This window comes from Protopterus annectens, chromosome 2.part1, assembly GCF_019279795.1.
Source record: "Protopterus annectens isolate FY-2018-M chromosome 2.part1, PAN1.0, whole genome shotgun sequence".
Classification (NCBI taxonomy): domain Eukaryota; kingdom Metazoa; phylum Chordata; order Ceratodontiformes; family Protopteridae; genus Protopterus; species Protopterus annectens.
This window is the reverse complement of record NC_056729.1, coordinates 340,895,876-340,914,406: the sequence shown is the minus strand read 5'-3', so window position 1 is coordinate 340,914,406 and position 18,531 is coordinate 340,895,876. Positions and strand designations below refer to the sequence as shown.

At 39.2% G+C, this 18,531-nt stretch overlaps 1 protein-coding gene across 6 annotated transcripts in view; it reads right to left on the bottom strand.

Annotated features, from left to right (window-relative positions):
* Nucleotides 1–18,290, bottom strand: part of SEPSECS (Sep (O-phosphoserine) tRNA:Sec (selenocysteine) tRNA synthase) — a 1,234,889-nt gene extending 1,216,599 nt beyond the window's left edge. Inside the window, exons 1-2 of one of the 6 annotated variants that reach the window (XM_044062171.1) lie at nt 18,172–18,290; nt 15,454–15,577 (exon numbers count right to left, since the gene is read on the bottom strand). In XM_044062171.1, the coding sequence (XP_043918106.1) occupies nt 15,454–15,567 (114 nt within the window). In that variant the 5' untranslated portion in view covers nt 15,568–15,577; nt 18,172–18,290. The other 5 variants (XM_044062175.1, XM_044062174.1, XM_044062172.1 and 2 more) reach the window with 5 other exon arrangements.
* Nucleotides 18,291–18,531: the final 241 nt, after the last annotated feature.

The window sequence follows — 18,531 nt, the reverse complement described above, 5'->3', positions numbered from 1 at the left end:
ATAAATACATAGCCATCAAAACCATTACCAATTAAAGCAGTACCCTAACTTGCCAACAATATGCAAGGATCTACTCTCCGAAAAGAATACAAATAAGCATGGAAGCATTTTTTTTTGCAGAGGAACAAATCCCAGTGCATCCCACTGTCACCTTACTGTCACCTTGAATACAGTATAACTTCACAGTCAGACAACAGCTAAGAAAGCAGAGTGCAAAGATCACCAAATAAGAAGCAATTGCTCCAGTTTCCTGACTGTAATGAAATTTCAACCGCAGTGCAATGACCACTGCAAACATTTACATTCCTCACTTTCCACATCAGAACCCCCACAAACAAACACCACACATAAGATCACATACATCTATGACAACGTTTTTAATCACACTGACAACAGTGATGGTCACTGCAACTGACATTCGATGTAGATAGTTCAGTGAAAATGGATTCACTGGACTGGATGCTATGAAACTACAAGATCCTGTAATTTGACAGGATGGGTGCAATACATTTATCCAGTGAATCTGCAGTTGCCTGTTAAGACTGAAATTAATTGCTGCAGACAATCTCCGTCTTGTTTGAACAAGCTGTTTATCAGCCAATTATCCTTTCTTATGTGAAATTTTCAAATGAATATCCGTGGGATGCATCGATAATAATTCAGAGCCCTTAGGTGTTACCTTTTTGAATCATCCGATATGTTCACAATGTAGGCCAAAAAAGTCAACACTGTTTCAAGTATTTTGCAGAAGAAAATAAAGATGTGGCAGGTAGAGTGCAATGTTTCTTTAAGAAATTAGACCTTTTGTTTCCAAGTTGTGATTAACGTGTATAATTTTATTACGATCCATACACTCAGAAAGAGTTGGTTACTGCATTTGGATGCTACTCCCAACTAGCTGGACGAGTTATCTACGACAAGACTGTTCACATGGGGTAATACTTGAACAAACAAAATTTTTATACAGAAGATGTGCACTGGTACTTTATAAATACAATGGCAGCAATCAAAACTGGAAATGGCCCAGGCCAATCTTGAATGGGATTCATGAACACAATGTCCCATAGAGCAGCACCGCTACAAAGCCACATGTAATCATAAAGGTTGACATACAGTAGGTTAAGACCTTGTACGCAGTCTTACTCATTATGTTACCATAACACTCTGTACATGGAACACATGCAAATGCTCTCCACAATTTAGGATTCACAAACAATACACTAACTTTGTACAGTGCTTGTGACTGCACTAATCCACCTTGCTGATGATGTGCCATTCACCCAATGCAACTGAAAAGCAGGAACAGCATGCCCAAGCGCGCGCACACACATACACACACACGGCTAAAACTACTTTTTTTGTGGTAGGAAGACTCCCACCAGTCACAGAGTACCCTATGTTGCAGGAAACCTACTATGAAATGGCACATATCTCCTTCTAAACACAGTGACATTGTGATGAGGCTAAGTTCCTGACAGTGGGAGCTATTACAGCATCATATCCCCTAACTGCCAAAGCAGAGCAATGGCCCTAGCTGCACTGAGTTTAAAAAATGTAAAAATTTCATAACTTGAGGAGTGTCATGATGGCAGCGTACAGTGTTCAATGTATGAGACACAAATTCAGAGCCTAATTAAGGCTATTTTAAGAACCTGTCACTAATCGACCCTGGATCGCATGCAGCGGCATAACACTAATATTCTAAGAGGAGAAAGGAACAGCTACTTAATAAGGTATGTGAACACATCATGCCTTACAAAGTAGCTACATTACTAAGGTAGCTGCACCCTGCCTGGGCTGTGCAATGTTAGTTTGATAAGAGTAATACAATATGTGGCACCAGTATGCAAAGTACACCACTGTATATTACGTCCAGAGCTGCTCAGTGCAAAAGACCTAGCAATACTTGTGTCAGCTGTCATTACTGAGGTCGAGATCTATGAAACATAGTAAGGACTGGTGGCATTTAAAAGAGGATTACTGGCCTCAACAGATGCCCTACACTGACCGTCTCAAAAAACTTCAGCTTTACTCCATAGCATATCGCCTACTCCGAGGTGATCTCTGCCTAACATATAAAGCTATGTCAAACCCAGAGCTGTTGGACATGCTACACCTAAAGAAATCCCAATCACCCGTGAGCTACACACTCTAGGGACCTAAATCTTGTCACCACAATAAACAAGACATGCTGGAGGGATAGATTCCTGTCCCAGAGACTTCCCATACTCTGGAACAAGCTACCGATCTATGTCAAGCAAAGTTCCTCATTAGCACTCAAGAAAAATCTTGATGAGTGAATTGGAAATAGGAAATACACCCCAGGGATCACTTCTGTGGCTCTGCTCGACAGGGACACAGGAAAATAACTTTCTTGGGTGGTGTAAGCCATGGAACCTTGTTGGCTAGGCTTACTTTGGCCCTTGGGCCGATAGCCTAGTACCGACCTAGTAACCTATAAAATGCATGCATGCAACTGTGCATTACATTTATGAACAGCCAGGTAGAAATTTTAAGTAGATGTTATGACTGATATAGCATTTTACCTTGATACTGCATACATCTCATGGCTACCACCCAGGGTGACAGTTTCCTCCTAACAGGACACTAATGATTCACACAACTTAGCAGCTCAACAAACTACTGTAAACTACTATGGCAAGTGACGAGTTCCTCAACAACATATGCAGCATTACAGCAAGATATTTAGAATGTTTTCTACAACCTCCCCTCAATTTAATTTGGCACTGCTCGATACAATCTTACACTACATCCTATGGTTACAGGGACATCACAAATTATGTAATAATGTGTTAATAATAATTAGGACAAGATAACCTTGCAATACAAGACTTTATTTGCCAGTGGCACTGTCAGCATAAAATATGAGCAGGGCTCTGACCCAGAACTTTAGGACCACTCTGCTCTTACTACTACTATCACTATCTAAATATATGACTGGAAAAACAAAAAAGACTTTCTACATAGATTACTTTCAACAAATACAAATAGTAACAGCTATCATGATTTTTGTAAAACTGAACCACAAAGCTAAAAGTCTGATTTAATCTTTCCACACTCAATGAAGTGCATGGATGTTTGATACAAGAGTAAGAAAACACAGACATACTGCTCAAGGCTTTTGTGACAACTGCCTTTGTTCTGCTCCTGACTGATTTCTGTAACTTAAAAACAAAACTTCCACCTTAGACTCATCTTTCATTTCTTTCTCTACTTGCAGAGAGACATTTTACTTCATAACTCTAAATATGAGCTCTTTCCTTGTCTTGGATGCCTAAATCAAACTTTGGCCAGTTCAGTTTTCCTTATTATTTGTCATCATGTTTCACTACATGACAATTTGGCTGACAGCTTACTGGCTGAATCAGTTCCATTATGTCTTGCCAAAGTGCATTTCCTGGGTGAGCTAGAGGCCAAACTATGGCTTGAAGCTTGCATTCCCCAAAAAGTTAAAAATTCAAGATAAAAGATCCTGCAAGGGACTACAACAAGTGAGGTGGTGCCTTACTCTGTTAAGGCACACCTCTCACCCTTGAAAGGCATGCAAAGAAAGACTCAGAACTCTTTCCTTCACTTACCTCTTAAGGAAGAGGTGGTGGTACTCAAACCCAAGCCATCGGTCTGCAAACAGTAAGGAATCCTGCCTCACATACAGCAGCAGGTGTGAACTGCTATCCTTGCAGATGAGATATTTAAGACAGCCACACAGAGAAGTATACGATGTAATCACTAACTGCAGGAGTCTACTACGAAGTATGTGTGCAGGAAGCATACCCATCAACTTCTAATTTCAAAAATTTGAAAGAAAGCCAAAAATTGGTAAACTTCTGGGTGGACTGTAAAGTAACTGTAAATAAAAATGTTTGCTCTTACCTGTGTCTGTATAAAATACTTCATGACAAACTGCAAGCTAAGTAGTAAAGCAGTTTTGCATAGTATGCAGTCGGGTATTTTAAATGTGGGGGTGGAAGACTCTTAGTTGATTACTTTTAAATATATTTTATCAAATACAGCAAACAAGTACTTTTTTAGTAAGAAATATATGCTTTAAAATGTAACAAGAAGAAATGGTGGACAAAAATCAAGTTTACGTTAATGTGCTGTGATCTTGTGTTGCTGAGTTCAGCAAGGTGTTAAACTGCATTGATTATATTACATGAAGAAAATAATGGATTAATGGCTTTGGCTTAAGCTACAAACTAGTGCTTTTTTTTGTGAGTAGGCTTGAAAAATAAGATAAAACAATGAAAGTCATGAGAAGTGCTACGTTTCTTGCACATGCAAGGATTTTAGCTTGTTTGTTTTGCTCAGTGGGAGTTAAGGCTGCAACTCCCTCTTTTGAGTTCTCTAATATCTTGAAAGAGGTTTGTCATCTGGAACTCAAGGCCATTAAGTCAAGTACCCTAAGAATCACTTCCTCATATAACATATGGAGAAACTTAAAAGAACTCTATTAAACAATGGTTGATACACTTGGATTTGTTAATTCATAGTATTCCTCCAATATATAATTTCTATAGTAGGCACCTTTGTAAATAGTTGTTTTGTTGTGTTTTATGAATTGTCTGCTTATTTTCTTATACTGATATCGTTTTAAGTGATATTAATTGGTTCTTTTTTTTCTTTAACTTTTTAATAAAAACATTTATAAAAAAAATGTGCTACTAAAGACAATTGTACATTTCTTCTGTTCTGTGTAAAACTGACAAAAATTCCTTCGTGCATATGTAAAGTTAAGACTTTTTTTCCTTTCGCATTGCTGACCACATTTCCAGGAAGACAAAAACTGTCTGCAGGTGACACAATTCTGAGTTCTGAGCATTATTTGAGGGGAAGTGCAAATTTAAAGGTATATAGAAAGCACTTCAATAAAAGTTTAAAATTATTGAAAGTGAATAAGAGACAACAGCTTCTCTAGCAGCCTTAATACTTTAATGCATTTAACAGAACATTGTAGATTAAAAATAGCCAGTGTGCTTTTTCTCAAATGGAGTTGACAAGAATCAACTGTATAAAAGATTAGCCTGCCAAACAACAGTGTGTGTATGTAACAAACATTGGAAATACACTTTCAAAAATATTGTGTTGTACAATACATGGGATGTGGTGAGAGAGGACATACAGGTGGTTGGTGTGACAGAGCAAGATGCAGAGGACAGGAAGAAATGGAAACAGTTGATCTGCTGTGGCGACCCCTAATGGGAGCAGGTGAAAGAAGAAGACGACAATCCATGGGAACAAGTTCTTACTATAATGGCTATGCTATTCATCTTATCTTGGAATGTAAATGATTTTACAAGTACAGACAAAAGGGAAAAAAGTACTGAATTTATATTAAATGCAGAGTACAAATATTTGGAAAGAAATGAGCATGTGAATTTCATAAAGAAATGATTTCAGGGTGGGTATGCAGCAGAATATCAGAGACAAAGGAAAAGGGGAACAATTATACTAACTGCTAGAGGAGATCAAATAATGACAGAGTAGGAACAATAACATAATAATGGTAGATTTGTGGTAGTAAGGGTGTCAAGAGTTGTGTATTATGCTGGCATGTATTTATATTCCACCAAAAACTGCTATTGTTAAGTTTAAGAAAGTTTTGGGACAAATAATCAGCTTTCAGTAGGAAGTATTATTTATAGGTGGTGAATTGCCTGATTTGCAATACTGAGGATGTATCCAGATGACCTCACAGGAAAAAATATAACAAAAGAAAGTACATTTCTGAAGAAATGTATGCAAACATTTGTTATGAAAACCTGAATTCAGAAGTAGAAACTGTGGGTGAACTTAGATATTATTCTCCAAGGTACAATACCTGGGCTAGAGTAGATAGAAATTATACTTCACAAGAACATGTGCATTTCATTGAAAGCTTCAACACACAACTGATATTTTTTATTGGTGCATGACTGCAGAAGTTAAGATAAAATGCAAGGTGGTTGTTGTTGTCTTTCGGCTTTTCCTGGTTAGGGGTCGCCATAGCAGAACTCTGGTCCGCTAATGATTGGCAGTAGATTTTCACGAACGCAGAGATGCCAGCTCGACGTTCAACCTTCAGCGAAGGCACACCCATTTACGCAGGTCTTTCGAATGCCCACCCAACTGCGGGAAGACATGCAGACTCCATAAAAATGCAAGGTAAAGTAAAAATGAAACATTACCATTTTCCCACATACCTGTAGAAAAGGGAAGAATTTAAGGAATGGGTAGTGGAAATTATTCAAGAGTTATTAGGGAAAACAGAAATGTATTCACAGGGTATTATCTAGTGGGTCTAATAAATAAAAATGGAGTTTAAAATAGGATAGAAATAAAAACAGGGAGAGACATGGTTAAGAAGTAATATGAAATATTTAGATGGGGTGACGAAAATTAAAGTACTGCAGAATAAGGGGAATATCACAGAACAAGAAGAGGTGCAACTGCAGAGAGCTAGAGAGAAAAATATGGTAGTACCTGGATAATATGCATGAGTTTAGAAAGACTGCTGTTAAGCAACTATTTTGATAACTCCACAGCATAAAAACTTACAGCATGATGATTTAGCTAACAAAAAGAAGATAGGGTTGTCGCCAAACTCAGCCTATAACAAGAAGAATAACCAGAGATCCTGTAGAAGTATTACAGATATTTTGGGAAGTTAGGGAAGATTTGTATAAAAAGTATTGAAATGTAGAAATCCAGAAAGAACACAAAAATATTTATGGTAGACTTAATTGTGCCAAGATAAGCAATAGAGGAGGTTCAACAATTAACGCTTTAGATAGGAGGAAAGGATACAAAAATGGAGATGTATAATCAATCTGCAGGAAAGTCTCTAGGAACAGATGGCATTCCTGTGGAAGTTTGAAAATTGGAGGAAGAAAGTATTAAAGATCTGGAAGGTTTTGTTTGGCAGCACTTTAAAAGGATGGGAAGCACTAACTGGAAGAAAGTTGTGGTGGCTGTAATACCTAAAGACAGTAAAGACCCATCAGGCCCAGCTTCACGAACACCCATTTCAATTTTAAACCAAGATTATAAAGTGTTTATGTCTACACTAGGAATAAAAATGGCAAAGGTGTTGTCAAAATTGACAGATATTAATTTTTTTTTTTTTTTTTACAGGGGAGGGGAGGCAAACATCTCACAACATTAATAGAACAATGATGATCCACAGGGAAGTGGAATGTAAGACTATTCCACTGTTGGTGGGTCTTGATACAGAGAAAGCATTGACAGAGTAAGCTTGGATTTTATTATAGGTTCATAGGTTGGTACTAGGCTATCAGCCTTAGGGCCTATACAAGCCCAGCCATAATAATTCCTTGGCTATTTCTTCCAAGAATATTTACTTTCCTGGTCCCCTGTCTAGAAGGGCGACTGACATGATCTCCGGGGTGAATTTCCAATCTCCCATCTAATAGTCAAGGTTCCTTTTGAAGAGGGCCAAAGAGGCGCTCTTGCTTGACATGTATGGGCAGTCTATTCCAGAGTACAGGGAGTCTCTGGGTCAGGAACCTATCCTTCCAGCATGTTTTGTTCATTGTGATAACCAGGTTTAGATCCCTGGAGCATGTGGCTCTGAGGGATTGGGATTTCTTTAAGACTAGCATGTCCAACAGCTCTGGGCTTGACGTGGCCTTGTATGTTAAGCAGAAATTGCCTCCGAGTAGGCAATATGTGACAGTATAGCTGGAGTTTTTTTTTTTTTTTTTTTTAGACAGTCAGCATAGGGCATCTGCTTTAGGCCTGTGATTCTTTTAGTGAGGTATTTCTGTGGCCTTTCCAGCTGTTGCAGGTGTCTTGTGAGGTACATACCAAACGGGGTGTTCTACTCGATAATGGGTCTAATGAGGGGATGAGTACTGCAGGACAATGACCTCTGTTTTCCTGGATGAAAAGCCCTTAGTGATGAGATGTGCCACACAGAAGGATTTCCTGACTGTTGTGGCGATGTGGTTATCAAAGATGAGACCACTGTCCACCTGTGGCCACCTGTGTCCCCAAGTCCCTTATCACACTTTCAGTGTTTAGTGTACTGCCACTTATATGGTAATTCATGGGTACATGTTTTTTCTCAAAGGGGATAATTACATATTTCTTGGCGTTGAGCTTGAGCCCATAGCTCTGGCACCAAGCTTCTGCTTCTGTAAGGCCCCTTTGTAGAACATCCACATCATTTAGGGAATCAGTAATGGCTCCCAGTTTGCAGTCATCTGCAAACTTTGTTAGCCAGTCCCTTAGTGCTGGCCTGTACTCAGAGAAGCAGATGTCAAACAAGAGCAGTCCCAGGATTGAACCCTGAGGTACTCCACTAGTCTGGAGCTGGATTTGGAGTCTGCTACTTTTACAGTGTGAGTTCTGTCAGTAAGCCAGTTGGCAACCCATCGAGTGACGTAGGGATTAATGCCCAGCTTAGTAAATTTATCTATGATTCCAGAGTGGGGGATGGTGTCAAAGGCCTTGGCAAGGTCCAGATAGGTTGTGTGGACTGCCTTACCCTCATCTATGGCTCTGGAGACCGATTTGTCAGGACACAAGATCGACCATTCACAAAACCAAACTGGGTGGAGTCCAGTGTTTGAAGATTGCCAATGTCTTTGTTTATAAGTTCATAATAATGCGTTCCATGGCTTTGCAGATCAGGCTCGTTAGACTGATGGGACGATAATTCCCAGGATCCAGGATGGATCCTCCCTTGTGGAGTGGGATAACTGTAGCTGTGCTCCACTCACTGGGCACGAAGCCTGAGGTGAGGCTATGATTAAACATGACACTTAGGTGAGGTGCCAGTTCATTTTGTAGTTCATGTAGTACACAGCCCGGGATGTCGTCTGGTCCCATGGATGCTGTATTCTTAGCTTTGGAGAGTGCATTTTTTTACCTGTGGCCATGATTACCGGAATTTGGAAATCTTTTGGTATCAAGATGGGCCCTTTATGGGGTGGGGGGGGGTGAAGTCCCTTTATGGGGTGAGGGGGGGGTGAAGTTGACACTGAATCAATCTGCCAGGATATTACCAAGATCCTTGAGATCAGTATATTTAATGCCATTCTGTTGTAGCTCAGAGCAGATCTGAGCATTGCCATTTAAATTCTTCACATAACTATAGAAAGCCTTGTGGTTGTCCTTGGAATCTTTGGCAATTTTATTTTCGTAACTAGCTTTGGAGGATTTTATGAGGGATCTCAGCTTATTACTGAGGCTGGTAACAGAGTTTTTTGCATTCTGAGATTTTCCTCTTTTCTGCAACAGTTTCTTCCTTCTGTTGTATAGTTTGTTTATAGCAGGGGACCACCAGATTGGCTTCCTTTTTTTGGAGGAGACTGTCTTGGTTCTATTTGGAATGACAAGATTCATGCACGAGTGGATGTGCTCGTTCAGTGCCTTAATGTAGGATTCAGCAGTTGAACTCTCAGTTCCCGTCTGCATGGGTGTCATGAAGTTTGTCACTTCTGACTTTAGTAGCATGACGGTGGCTTTGGAGAAGTTTTCTATGGAGGTTTCCTACTTGGGGGGGGGGTGGACATCAAGGGTGATTAGTTTATGGTCACACCTGACCAACGAGGGGGAGACCACTGGTGTGGAGCATCGATCACTCATGTTGGTAATGACCAGGTCTAGGATATTTGAGCCCGTGGTGGGACTATGGATTAGCTGATCCAGGGCATTGGAATTTATGAATTCCAAGAACTGTTGGGCAAAGGTATTGGTACCCAAGTAGGTTTCCCAATTAATGGCAGGGTAGTTGAACTTACTGTATCTTAATATTTTCCAGTATGTTTAGAAAGGTGGTGAGAATCTTGGGGCATGGTGGGGGATATGTAGCAAGCTACAGTTTGGATTGCAGTCTTACCTAGTGTTAGTTGCACCTGCAGAATTTAAGATGCATTGTGTTGGGCAACTATAGACACTCCTCCACCTTTAGTGTTTCGGTCCTGGTTTGGTGGCCAAAAAGTGTGGCAAGAGTTGTAGCCTGGTATTGCAAGGGTGCTCTCTGGGGCCTTGAACCAGGTCTCAGTTACTGCACAGATATTGATGTTCTCCATTTTTAGGAGTGCCTCGAGAGAGAGTGCATCTTGAGGTTTAGACTTCTAGCATTGAGTAGCATTACCTTCAGATTTTGCATGCTTACATCTGTTACGGTAGTGGTTTTGACCTTTGAGCCTTGCCTAAAAAAAGGCACTACAGGGGCGACAGGTGCAGACCATCTCCGGCAAAGCATTGTGGTTTGTCAATCATGTCATCCCAGGCAGACAGACTGGATCCCCTTTGAATGACACCAGAAACTTAGCCAAATCCTTATACTGCGGTATCATTCTGGGCGAAGGCAGGATTCTACTCAGGGCTAGGGTCATACCTGCCTGGGCCACATGATCTGAGAGCTCTTCCATGTCTCTTTTCATGTAGTCCAGGGAGGGACATCTCAAGTCATTCACTCCAACACAGACAACGACAGAGTCATATTTGTACTTGTTGTGGAGTGACTTGAGTGCATGCATTATGTGGCAGATCCTGGCACCTGACAGACAGCTGACAGTAACTTTCTCCTTGTTCAGCCTGGTGAGTGGGACATCAGTGTGCCTGACTATAGAGTCGCCTATGACTAAAGTGTTGGGTACGTTGTCTTGCCTTAGGGGCTGTTGTTGGGTGGCCCACTGATGTTTTGATCTATGCATCACCTTGATTGTCATTGGTGTTAGTTTGCGTTTCAGCTTTGGAGGTCACTGTTGCTTGGGCAGGTTAATGTTAAGGGCCTCCGCCTATGAGGGTTTAGTGTTACTATGTGTGGGTGTTGGTGGTGTGGGTTTTGAAGGGCTATGTTTTGCTAGAGATGTAGTGCAGGTGTTAACCTTCTCCTCTTGACTGTCTAGCACAATTTTGGCTGGAAAGAGCTTTGCTTCCAGTTTGGCTATGTAAGTGCATCACTCGCAGGTTGTAGTGTTGGGTGGTAGGAGGAGAGGGTTGTCTGTGTACATGAGGCAATTGCTGCATTGCCCCAGTATGCCCAGATTCACCAGGTGGACAGGAGAAATCACCAGAAACTGACCCTTTAACATGCCTGGTTCGGTACTTCTTTTGTGAAGTACAAGAGCTGTTTTCCCTTACCTTGGCAAGGTACTTTGCAATTATAGGCTGTTTAATGCCTACGATTAATTTCTCCTTATTAATAAGGAGAGCTGAATGCTAGTACCAGTTTATTAGTAAGGCAATGGAAGCACTTGCATTCCCCGATACAATAATAAGGTTAATTTAGGAGGCTGTATCAAGGATCAGAGGCAAGAATTAAAAGTGGAAGAGTTCCTCTCTGATAAGCTGCATCTTAACACAGGAACCAGGCAGAGGTGTCCTCTTTCACCTTTACTTCCTTTAAATTTACAGCCAATGGCAAAGAAAATAAGGGACTCTGAAATTCAATTATATAATTGGTATGCTGATCAAGAAAAATTGGCTTTACTTGCAGATGGTATTAATTTGTACCTGATAAATCCATAAAAGAAATCTCAGTGTTGTAGAACATTTTGCCACAGTTTTCAAGTATTTTTGGGATATAACATTACTGAAGATAAGACCAAGGCTACAGCCACAAATTATGTAACCACACATGTACTGGTTCAGCAATACCCACATTTAAGGGGACACAATAAGATGAAGTATTTAGGAGTATGGATTAAAAAGGCTATGGCCATGTGGAAAGAGACTAAACAAAAGATAATACAAAGACGGAGAAAATGGAAGCTCTTGTTTATGGATATGTATAGTAAGATACAAGCAGTGAAAATGTTTTCATCCCCTTTAGATTTATACAGATGTTAGGCATATTTTACAGATGTCAGGCATATTTTATTTACCAGAGAAGAGTTCTGGACAATTAATAAAGAGTTGAATTAATTTATCTGGGAGGGGAAGAGGACAATAATTAGGATAAGATAATCCTCCAAGAGTACAAGATGGTTTAGGATTACCCAATTTGATGAGATATTTTATAGCTATACAAGTAAGGCTCATATACATAACACAAGCAGAAGGTTATAATTCAAAGGGGAAAGGGATGATGACGAAGTAGGGAGGAATTCAAAAAATAAGGATGGAATCGGATTTTGGATGCAGAGTCTTAAAGAGGAATAATAACAGCCATACAGATTATAATATTCATAAAGTAGCATAAACCATTCTAAGAACTAAGAAAAAACAAAGATGGAGAAAGGAGATGTTGCCAATAGGGATGGCTGCAAGCAGGGGGGCAGAGAATAGGCAAGAGGAGGCTGGAATTCACTGGAGAGAAAAAAGGCAAAATAAACAATGTACTTGAGACGGAAAGGTAACAGAACAGGATGAGGCCAAGACAACATTTGGACATCAGGCTAGAGACTGCATTCCCTATCAGGATATCAAGTATAGGCAAAGAGAAAGGGATAGGGGAACCCAAGTGAAAGATCTGGTCTGGTAGGGTTTTTAGCTGAATGTAGTACAGGTGCTGCTGTTAAACAATGGATAATTAGTAGGGCATACAAATATTGCATGATAACTATAAAAGAATCAGAGGAGGTTAGAAAATATTGGGCAGAGAGACTGGATAAGTAATTTACAAAGGAACAATGGGAGGACATATGCATGGCTTCCAAGTATGCAACAAAGTGCAGAAGGTTTAGGGTTTTTTTTCTTGGAAGTGTTTGCATACACATTTTTTACACCTCAAGAAGATTTAAAAGAATATTTCTCCAGGCAGACAGCAAATGTTTGATGTGCAATGGGCAAGAAAAAGGTAACTTGGGAGTGTAATGAGTTGGCACATTTTAAATATTCCCTGGAGTACTCAGTCAGAAATACTGGGTGGGAAAATTGGTGTAACTAAGGAAATTATTTTTTGAGTCGCTACACAGGATCTGAAGTGCTTAGACACAGTAAGTTTAATTCTGCCAAATAAGCAACTACTAGAAAATGGGAATCAATGTTCAAACCATTTGCATTTGAAATCGTGAATATTGCAACGGAAATAAGAGATAAAAGAAATGGAAATGACATCTTTAGAAATGGGAAAGAGCAAATTACATAGAAATAAATGAACATCTGGGAACAATACATGCAGAACAATGTTCAGGAGGAGTAAAGTTTAAGGGAAAACATGAATTGAGCAACTTAAGTTATGCTGGACATATGACCATTATAAAAAAAGAATGTGATGTCAACGTTTCCATTTTAATAAAGTACACATGGTTTGTTTTCTTTTATACTATGTTTGCATGTGTCTTAAATGATAATTTAATAAAGGTGTTAAAAATTTATACACACATCTACATATATGAGAGTGTATACACACACACACATATATATATATATATATATATATATACACACACACATATATATATGCAAATTTTTTTATGTAGTCATCAATTATATACCTGGTTCTCATCTTGTAAAGGCACAGCCCTGCTTTTTGGCTAAATGAGACTACAATCCCTCTGGCCTTTGAGCACTTGCTACAGTAACCAGGCAACAGACTTCTGTGTTAATACTGGCCTGCTCGCAAAAAAAAAAAAGGAAAAGGCCGCAAGCAAAAAAACTGGCAGAATTTGAGATGTGTGGCAGATGGTCTCCACAGAAGCTAAAAATAGACTGTGCATTCATACCTTGGATGAACTTGGTAAACCTGGTTTGAACTAAAAACTATACAAATGGAGTCAGCTGTTTATCCCAGTCTTTTTATTCTTCACTTTCAGATGGATGATAAACAGCCTTTAAGCAAGCAAACAGCTAGCATATCATGGTTTACATCACAGATAACCTTTTCCTCATGAAGTGTGTAGACTTTATCCTGAGCTTCATTGTTGTGTCTTTCTGCTTTTCCCGGTTAGGGGTTGCCACAGCGGAACTCCGGTCCGCTAATGATTGGCAGTAGATATTTACGTGCCGAGTTGCCAAGCACAACCTTCAACAATGGATAGTGCTGATCTAAGTACTGTTTACAGTTTCTACTAGGATTGTTTTATTGTTTTTTAAAAAGCTCTATGCTTCTCTAATACAGGTTTTTACTTGGGGCTGGGAGCTCGGATAAAATACATATCTAAGGCTCTGTCTGGACATTATTTCACGTTTTACTATATTTTTATTTTATCTTAACATTTGTTAATTGGGAAAGTCCCATTAGGACAGAGCCTATTTTCAGTGGAGCCCTGGGGAGAAACACGTCAGACACACGTCACTGGAATGTGAGAAGAAACCAGAGGAAACCAAAGTGAACGCAGGGAGGACATGCAGACTCCGCACAGAAGGCAACCCAGCTGAGAATCAAACAGGAGAATCTCATGCTGTGCGGCGACGTTAACCGCTGCACCACTGCACCACATGTATTTTATGAATACATGCACATACACACACTCGCTCTTTTTTTCAGTTGCATTGAGGGATTTTTGTGCTTGTGTTTGTGACAAGACACTGGAATAGCAAGGGTTAGCATACCACTAAAGCAATGGAATTAGGAATTGTTAAGGAAAAAACATTAAGAATGGGTAGGTTACTAATAAAAAGAAATCTGGACACTGCCCACACGGTACATTTCTCACTTCAGTTTTAAGTTAATAGGCTCACAGTGGCATGTACAACATCTACTTGAACAAATGTTCAAAAGTTATGAACAGAAACAGCACAGTAATAGAAAAACAATAATCCTAGTCCGAGTGACTAGTGAGGCATCTGTTGCATTAGACCTTGTAAACGTATGTGGGGGGGGGTCTTTCTTAAAAAGTGAGATGCACAGTTAGGGAAGGAACATGCATTATACATGTACTGTAACATTACTAGCAGCCGGTTATTTTAATCCTCCCAAAATATTCTAGTACAAATAAAATAAAAAGTTATCCCATATAAAATGTTTTTATATAGTTAGCAAGCTGTGACCTGTGTACCACTAGAATAGCAAACATATCCAAACAATCTATGAAGCACTGTGGCTCACTTAAGTTTCAGACTAACAGCTTAAGGGTCCAAGTTCAGTCTTGATGTCTGATCGCCAGTTGGGCTGAGTGCCTTGGGACACATCAGCATGCCTTTCAACCTTTCACTGCAAGAAATTTAGACAAAACCAAAAATAATGGGGGAATAAAGGCCCATAAATAGGAACATATTTTAAATATTGCTCTTATAAACTAAAAAAGCTGCCTGAATAACAGTTGCATTAATATGTGTTTTCTCAAGGATATGAAGTCTAAAACTCAAATAGCTGTCATTATTAAATTACTTCAATCAACGATTTACCAGAAACCCACAAAAATCTGGGCACACACTAGTTTCCCCACAACTTCCAAAAATATTGTAGCTGATGAAACTTTAAATTCTGGGGGGGTCTTTCTCCATGTAAATTACATATCGCACAAGGGCATCACCCAGGATTTTACAGCCCAAAACTGCGGCTTACAAAATTAACAAATTCATCAGTATTACCTTTTCTAACAAGAGGTGTATCAACTGTTCATGTGTTCGACGAGCCTGCAAACCCTGACGTACGTAAGAAGGAGAAACAATCTTTTCACTTGCCGAGAAATTTTCACTATTCATTTTTAATGTTCTGCCAGAAAAATAAATACAAATCAGGTTACAATTACTGCAGACTAGCAGTGCCCTCCTTAAGACAATTTCAGACGCATGTCAAGATAACAAACTCATTTGATTTGTTGACACACAACAGAAGTGGACTCAAAGTAAATACGCACAACCTTGCAACTCTTTTCACGTGTTAACTGGCATTACTGTACAGTACACGCACAAAGACATAACTGATCAAATTTGATTACCAAAAAGCTATTGCAGCATAAAATAAATTGAAATTATTTTAAAAAATAGTTTACAAATCACTAGTTAACAGAGGAAACAAATACAAAACAAGACACGTGCTAAGGTTCAGACCAGCCCTAAGGATGACATCTTAAAAATGCGCCCGTTTGTTCCCTTAACAAACATGGTGTACAATAAAGTTAATTAAATACAAAAAGAATGTGCTTATAAAATACTCTTCTCCATTCATAATATGACACGCAGTATAGGCTTTTAAGTTATTTTGGTTTGGCGGTAGTTTTAAAAGCAGTAGCTCCAAAAACGTCAACAATTCTGTGTTGTCTTGAAACACGTATCCTTTTCTGTAGTTCATAATTTGTATGGGGTATACTCACTCTATTTCAGTTTTACGTCTGTGAATGTAATGCTTATTGTTGATTGAGCAGAATCCAGTATTCACTGCACACGTCTAGCGCATCATCCATTTATGGTGCTGCCCGGAGTGGAATATACATAATATATGCTTTGGAAACTTCATAAAAAGAAAAATTAACTTTTATTGATCACAGATGGAGAACGTGATGGATGAATGTTACCTTTACCCATACCTCTTAAATCGGGGACAAATCCAGAAATAATCAGGGACACTTTTAAAATATTAATACTATTAACGTGAGACATTTAAAGACTAAGCAAATGTGAATTAATAACCATTTACTGAAGCAGAGGGAGTCTATAACTAATTAATATAGCAATAACCCACGCCTGGGTGTGGGTAATGCTGGATTTACCCATGGTTGGCGCGGTTTGGTCCCAAGGGACCAAACAAAGCCAACCGTGGGTAAATACAGCATTACCCACACCCAGAAGTGGGTTATTGCTATTATACCATGACATTATTTAAGAAAAGAAACTATTACTTTTCTTAAATAATGCATAGTATAATGCCTGTTTACTGCCCTTCCGCAGCTGTCTGGCATCCGCGGCAGTTCTGATGTACTGCGCGCCTGCGCAGTACATCAGACCTGTGGGCAAAAGCAACGGAGAAAGCAAGATCTCCGTTGCTTTTTTTTTACTGTTTTCGCTATGTTAAATGGGTTTAACATAGCGAGACAGTTTTAAAATAAGCAACGGAGATGTATGTTGCTTATTTTAAAACTGTCTCGCTATGTTAAACCCATTTAACATAGCGAAAAAGTAAAAGCAACGGAGATCTTGCTTTCTCCGTTGCTTTTTATTTAAAACCTGTCTCGCTATGTTAAATGGGTTTAGCATAGCGAGACAGCTTTAAAATAAGCAACGGAGATCTCCATTGCTTATTTTAAAGCTGTCTCGCTATGTTAAACCCATTTAACATAGCGAGACAGTGTTTTAAAAGTAGAGTTATACTAATGGAAAAAAGTCTGGGTGACCGGACCTTTTTCCATTAGTATAACTCGATTTACAATGTGCACGCTGGCCAATCAGCGTGCACGTTTTGGGGGGGTCATGGTATAATTGTCAATATTCATCAAGCAAGCAATAATGTCCGACACAGGGTGTGTGTTGATGTGCAATTAATACCCGCCCAGGGGTGTTACACCCCTGGAAGGGCATTAATTGCACATTACCCCCCCTCGCATTATTGCGCTTAGACAATGCTTTTTTTTTTGTAAAATTGTTGTGTTTTACTTACTTATGTATTTTTTTAAGAACTATTTTATTTTTTTAATATATTTTTCATGTAAAATAGTTCCTCCGACAAATGTTTCATACTTGTAGTAAATGTTTATGGTGTTGGAGGAAGCATTTTACATCAAACATATATATAAAAAAAAATAATAGTAATTAAAAAAATAAGCAGGGGAAACAATTTTACATATAGCCCATTCTTTCTCCCATGCACACATACACAGTCTCTTCTGCTTTGACACACACACACACATATATATATATATATATATATATATATATATATACACACACATACACACACACACAGAGTCACCTCTTCTTTCATACACACATTCACTCACACAAGATCTGTCTTAATCTCTCTCTCTCTCTCTCTCACACACACACACACACACACACACACACACGCACACACACAGTCTCCTCTGCTTACATACATGCATTCAGCCACATCACTCTCACTCTCTCGATTTTGCACACACACAGAGTCTCTCTGCTTTCATGCATGCATTCATGCACACATGCAGACAAACATAAACGCACACTTTTCTGTTTCTCTCTCTTTCACTCTCATACACTATCACACACACACTTTTTTCTTTTACACCCGCTAAACATCAAAAGCGCTACTTAGCGAGTGTAAAATAATGTCTTGCTCGCTCTCAATTTCACTGACATGTACACATACACTCAAACATAAGCACACACACCTACCTGTTTTTAGTTGTCTTCTTTTTTTTACATTTTACACTTGCTAAACAGCAAAACCTCTGTTTAGCGAGGGTAAAATAATGGCGGCCGTACCGTTTTCTCAGTCCAAGCTCCACAGCGGATTGATATGCTGCCGTGAAGTGGCAGAATAGTTTTCCTCAGCGGGCATTACTTGTACATTAATACCCTGTTGAAGCAAGCTCGATCTCCAGTCAGGGTACTGATTTGCCCATTGTCTAAGTATAATAATTAGCCATACATTCTCCAAAAGTCACCAGTTTTAGGCGGGATTAAGAAGGACAGAGCTAAAATCTTGAGTCAAAATTAAATCAGGGATAGTTGAGATGTATGCTTTTACCTATA